Source organism: Leptosomus discolor, chromosome 17, assembly GCF_034619465.1.
Source record: "Leptosomus discolor isolate bLepDis1 chromosome 17, bLepDis1.hap2, whole genome shotgun sequence".
Classification (NCBI taxonomy): domain Eukaryota; kingdom Metazoa; phylum Chordata; class Aves; order Leptosomiformes; family Leptosomidae; genus Leptosomus; species Leptosomus discolor.
This window is the reverse complement of record NC_141407.1, coordinates 2,193,545-2,199,665: the sequence shown is the minus strand read 5'-3', so window position 1 is coordinate 2,199,665 and position 6,121 is coordinate 2,193,545. Positions and strand designations below refer to the sequence as shown.

The 6,121-nt window shown below is 58.6% G+C and overlaps 1 protein-coding gene across 2 annotated transcripts in view; it reads left to right on the top strand.

The window, feature by feature from the left end:
- The first annotated feature begins 402 nt into the window (after positions 1-402).
- The window catches only part of DLGAP4 (DLG associated protein 4), a 71,677-nt gene continuing 65,958 nt past the window's right edge, over positions 403-6,121 (top strand). Inside the window, exons 1-2 of one of the 2 annotated variants that reach the window (XM_086474907.1) lie at positions 403-1,353; positions 2,764-2,934. In XM_086474907.1, the coding sequence (XP_086331033.1) occupies positions 403-1,353; positions 2,764-2,934 (1,122 nt within the window). Of the gene's footprint in view, positions 1,354-1,982; positions 2,037-2,763; positions 2,935-6,121 lie in introns of both variants that reach the window. The other variant, XM_086474909.1, reaches the window with a different exon arrangement.

The window sequence follows — 6,121 nt, the reverse complement described above, 5'->3', positions numbered from 1 at the left end:
AGCAGCAGCATTATTTAAGCAGCGTGTGCTTGGGCACTGTGACACACAAGCACTTAAATTGCAGCTAGAAAGAATGAAACCTTCCCCTCCTCCTCTCCCGTACCCTGTTCTCTCCAGCCCCTAGTCTCATGCCCCTTCTCCTCCCCTCCTGCCATGTCAGCTCTCTCCCATCCTGCTTCTCTCCTTCGTCCCTTAACGTTGGTGGCATTTGCTTTTAGAGCTAGGACAGCCATCATGAGGATGTCCTGGCGAGGAGTGGGCTGTTAAAGAGGTTCTTGTCAGGCCCTGAGTATCTGTCCTCTTCTTCCAGGTGCAGGGAAGTCTCCGAGGGAGCAGGTTCGGCGCTTCTGCAGGGGCTCTGCAGCACCATCCCTGAGCGATGGTCTAGGAAACACTGGGAACATGAAGGGCTTAGGAGATAACAGAAGCCGCCACCTTTCTGATAACCTGGACTCTCCTCAAGACTCTCTTTATGCCCCCCAGGACAGGAACCCTTACCTCCTCAGCCCCACTGACTCCTTCACCATGGACCCCCGATTCCCAGCCCAGAATACCCTTCATGGCGACTGTCTCCTTCCACTCAACAACCAGATCTCCAACAGCAGCACTTTCCCCCGCATCCATTACAACTCTCACTTCGAGGTCCCAGATGACAACCCTTTTCCGAGCCATGCCCAAGCCACTAAAATCAACCGCCTGCCTGCAAACCTCCTTGACCAGTTTGAGAAGCAGCTGCCTATCCACAGAGACGGCTTCAGCACCCTCCAGTTTCAGAGGAGTGATGCAAAGCACCGGAGCGAGAGCCCTGGGCGGATCCGGCACCTCGTCCACTCTGTCCAGAAGCTGTTTGCCAAGTCCCAGTCTCTGGAGGGCCCCACCAAAGGCAACGTGAATGGCAAGAAGGGTGCAGATGACCCCAAGCAAAACCGGAGGAGCAAGAGCAAAGACCGAGCAAAGACCTCCGAGCCCAAGCGCAGGACCAGATCCAACATATCAGGCTGGTGGAGCTCAGATGACAACTTAGACAGCGATACCTGCAGTTACCGCAACCCAATGGGCCTCATGACGCTGGGCCGGCAGCCGGACCACAGCCAGCCAAAGTATTTCATGCATGCTTACAATACCATCAGCGAGCACATGCTGAAATCCTCCAAGAGCAATAACGACCTCAAGGTCACCCCTTGCACCAATATCCCCATCAACAATGACTCCAACTACATTAAGAGGGGCTCCTGGTCCACACTGACACTCAGCCATGCCCGTGAAGTGTGCCAGAAGGCCTCCGCCACGATCGACAAAGCCTTGCTGAAATCCAAGTCCTGCCATCAAGACTTGGCCTACCACTACCTGCAGGTGGGTGCAGCGGGGGGTTGTAGCTTGCTCCATGCAGGGAGAGCGCAGGAAGACAGGGGACATCCTCTTGGTAGGCGCCCTATTGCCCAGTAGCCCTTGTCAAACAGCTCCAGATGGTTCAGCTGCCACCTCAAGTCACATTGACAGAAGACAGCTGGGGGGACTTAAATCCACCAGAGCCCCGGGGACAGACCATGACACCTCCTTCAGGGACACTGGTGCTGATGGGGTCCAGCTCCCCCAGCTGAAGTGCTGCCCCAGGACCTCCCAGCCCCTGGGCTGGACCATGGCAGCATGGGGAGGAGGCGAAGTGCCCACACCACAGCCTCAGCGCCCTCTGCTGTGATCCTCACCTGCTGCGGGACCCCAGCACGCCCCCACTGCCCACCCAGACCCTGTAGGTGCTGCAGTGGGGTGGACTCTTGGGCTCTTGGGCAGCCGGGCACGTACTTGCCCACACGTAGCTGTTTCCACTCGGTGCCCAGGCAGCTGGGCGTGCTGAGGGGCCGCGGCTCATATCCCACCCAGACACAGCTCCCCGGCCTCTGGCCAAGCACCACCACCATCCCACGGTCTGAAGGTCACCAGCAATAACTAATGCTTAACCCCTTATATCCACGCGTCGCAAGGATGTGCCGGCGTGCCCAGTAAGCCCCGCCCTACAGAGCTTCCCTGGAGCACTGGTAGGACCTGCAGCTCTGCAGGACGTGGCTGCCTTTCCTGCTTACCCACCCACAGGGCAGGGCTGTGGGGCGAGGAGGGCAGTGCCAGCTGCCCCGCTTGCATGGCAGAAGCCTGCATGGCTAATGCTGGCTTGAACACCACCCACCCCACCCCCATCACCAGGTCACTGTGACAGTTTCAAAAAGCAGCGCTTGAAGAACATCAACCTGGTTGTGCCCTAGAGAGAGGAATGAAGATAAATAAGCCAGGCCTGGATGGGGGGGAGGAGGGGACTAGTCTATGTATGTAAATCTCCAGCATCCTTTTTAATGCAAAGGTGTCAAGGGCTCCCCTGGCTGTGGCCAGCGGGCTTACAAGCTTTAAAGAGCAATGAATTATTGAAGCACACTCTGCTTCCAATACCTTGCTGGCCATGGCTGCAAATCAAATTTCAGAGGGACTTATTGCATCAGGAACGTCATCAGAAAAAAATGTTCTTGGCCTGGTTTCTTTTTCTTTGCCCCCCTCCTTTCAGTTAAACGTTAGGAGGTTAAAGAGCTGCAGAGAAAATATCTGCTGGCACTGTTCTCTCTCTGGGTGCCGCAGCAGAGCCCAGCACAGGCAGCCCCGGGTGCCGAATGTGACCCCAGCAGCCCCTCACGTCCTGGGGTTTAGCCATGGCTGGGGGTACAAGACTGCCCTGCTCGTTATTCCCCACCCATGTAATGAGCCTCCGTTTCTCGACAGCCTGACGGAGGGCTGTGGGCACAGCTGGGTGGCATGAGCCCAGCCAGCAGCTGGGCAGAGCCACCGCTCGGCTGGGAGGACACGGGTGCCGCCCTGCTGCAGCCGAGTGAGCCCCCGCGGAGGTGGGACCAGCCCCTCAGCCCTGGGCCGACCGACGCAGGCAGCGGCCAGGTAGGGATCTTGTTTTGAGGGGAAGCTTTTGCCCAGCTCCCTCCCTGCCCTGACCCTCCTGGGACCATCAGACAGGGTCAGCAGCCTGTGCCACCAGACTCGGAGCGGGAGCAGCCTGGGTAGGGAGCATCCATCGGCCACTGTCGGCATGGCTGGAGGGGCACTTGGGGACGCTGGGCTGTCACTGGCATCCTGAGCACCTGGGGCAGTCCCCATGGCCAGCAGCATCTCACCAGCAAAGCCAAGACCCCAGGCACACCCCGTCCAGAAAACACAATGTTCAGTGACCCCGCAGGGTGACAGGTCGCGCGTGCTTGGGCTGGCCTTGCCCCCGGACACCAGCTGTGAGCCCCAGAGGGCAGAGCACAGGACTCGGGGCTCTCAGGGTAGGATGGGGCAACTGTATCCAGACAGGAAGGGGACTAAGCTCGTGATGAAGAAGTCACCTCTGGAGCCCAGCATGTGGGAAATGTCCTTTTGCAAGGCAACATGCCCCCTTGCCACTTGCTCATCCCTGGAGCCGGACGAGCCCCCTTCCTGCTTGTGCCATGGTGAGGGACCGCGCACTTCTGCCTGCCCGCAGAGCCTGGCGCTTGGGGAGCATGGAGGCCCCACGCTGCTGCAGACAGGGCTGTTGCAAGGCAGAAATGCCCAGTTGGTCCCAGAGGGGGAGAAGTGCCCTTCTGACATGAGGGAGGGCAGGAGGAGTGGGATGGGGATGAACAGGAACCCCCAGGCTCCAGGCTGAGGTAAGCTCCCAAGGCTATTCACCCCCCCTGCCCCATTCGCAGGCTCTGGGTAGTCTTGGGGCTCACCGGGGACTATTGGGGTCCATGTGTTGTTTCCAGACCCAGACATTGGAGCTGAGAGTGGGTGATCACCCAGCTCCTGGTCCAGCCCTGTCCTGTCAGGGTGGGGGGTTTCTCCAAGGCGACACAGCACTGTCCTTACAGCAAAGTCCCCAGGGAGGGAGGCTGAGGGGTCAGGATCCCAATGGCCAAGAAGATCCTGGGAGTGAGAGATGCCCCAGGCAGGGGGTGAGCAGGAGCAGGCAGGACTGAGCAGCCTTTCTGCACCAGACACAGACTCAGACCTATGTCCGTGGATGCCAAGACCACATTGAAGGGATGGCTGGTGTCGGGGCTCCCGGGGGACAGAGTCATACCACAGGCGCCATCAGCCCGATGCATCCTCCAGATTAGCCCCCCCAACCCCACTTACAGTCAGGCCGCACCGAAGCTTCCTTAACCCCCAGCAGCCCAAAACATAAATTCATAATCCAGAGTGGGTGGCCCATTCAGTGCCAGCCACTACACAGATGCTGGCTGCCCTCACATCAGCCCCATAAAGATCCCATGGGGCAGAAAAATGGCCCAGGTCCTTCCCAGAGGGTGCCCTGCCAAAAGGACAGATGGGGACGGTAGGCAGGCTGGGCTCCAGCTTTCTTCCTTGAGGACATGCCTGAGACCACGCGTAGCCCTCGGGACACCACGAGGGATCTGGTCCTGGAGGGAGCAGCGGCGTACCTGCGTTGGGCTCAGTCTCTCTGCATCGGAGCCTGGCTGCATGGCACATGCATCCCTGCACACTGCGTCCAGCCCCGCAGGTGCCTCGGCGGGTGCGTTCGTGTGTGGTGCATGTCGGTGTGTGCCGGGGCTGGGCTGCATGTCAGAACTGGCACACGTGTAAATAGAAACCGTGTTTGCTCTGCGAGTCTCTACCCCCAGACCTCACCAAAGCCACGGGAGCAGTGCAACTCTTTCACCCCTGTCCAGCACCCAGGACTAGAGTTTTCCCCTTCCCTTCTCGCTCCCCACTGTTAGTGCTCCAGGTGACTGGAGAATGGCCCAGGCAGAATTACGGTAGGGGGAAACCTCTGTGTGGCCCCTTCTTTCCTTTTCCCTCCACACTCAGCTCGTGACACAGACAGCAGAAGAGCCAGAAGGTGCTGCTGCTTTGCAACATGCGGTATTGTGGCAGGATGGTGTCAGTGGAGCCCAGCTCCTGGGGACGGGCGTGTGCCTGAATCCCACAGGCCTGCAACAAACACGGGGCACTGCACAGACCAAGGGCAGAAAGGAGGATCTGCATCCTGAAGCCTGGCGGAGCATCTGCTGTCCGCTCCTCCCCTCCTGTGCAGCCACTGGGCAGGGTGGATCCCCAAGCCCTCTGTGCCAGCAGCCACCTACAAAGGCTCTCGACCTGGGCATCCTCTTAACTCCCACTCCTTTCACACCGAACAAATCATCGTGGGCAGAACCAAGCCTACACCTGGGAGAGCAGCATGAAGAGCAGCAAGGCTGCCACAGCCTGTGAGGGGCCTCCTGAGCTTCTCTGTGCCAGGCCTCGGTGCACCATGAGGCTGCCCTCATTTCCACTTCATCCTTTCTGTGTTCAGAGCCCAGGGTCTCAGCTGCCAGGAAAGCTGCTGCCATGGAGGTTCTGCACTGGCCACCGTGAGGTCTGTCCCTTGACAACAGGAGGTGCTCTGGGCTCTTCACTCCCATTGCAGAGCTTCAGAGACTGTGGGACAGGATCCTCACATCCTCAGGTGCCTGAAGGTGCAGAGAAGCACCCTGAACAGCACCTCAAGTACCTGCACTGTTTTTGAAGATCCCCAAGGACACTTACTTGTCTTTTCAGGTGTGGCACTTTTGAAACACTTGTCCTGCTCTCTGTCCCATGGGAGCAAGATCTGTGGGAGTCCCTGTGGGCTCTGAGCAGGCAGAGGCAGGACATGTTCCAAACTGGGGCACCAGATTCAAAGGCTGTCCTGCCAAGCATCTTCCTTCCCCTTGACACTGCTAAACTGGAATGTGGAGCACCTTGAGAGCAGTTTTGTTTCTTGCTGCCTTGCCAAGGTGCAAAGTAGAGGAGAGGCAAGGGAAAGGAGAAATAAGGAAGCTCAGTTAGGACCAACAGGCTGTCGCAGTGTGACGGGAAAGCTAGTGGAGAGGGACAGGGTCCACATGGGGCAGGCAGTGCTGTGGGATGCTTGGCTTACGCTGCTGTAGACAAGCCGCACCAGTGCAGACATACTGAAAACGCTGTCTATGTTTTGCTTTGCCGAGAGTGCCCAAAGCCAGGAGGCAGATGCACAAGCCCAGGCAGAGCTGAGCAACACACAGACCCTGCCCCCAAGCAGCAGAATCAAAGTGGCCACAGGAGCCTGAGGTCCTAATGGCCC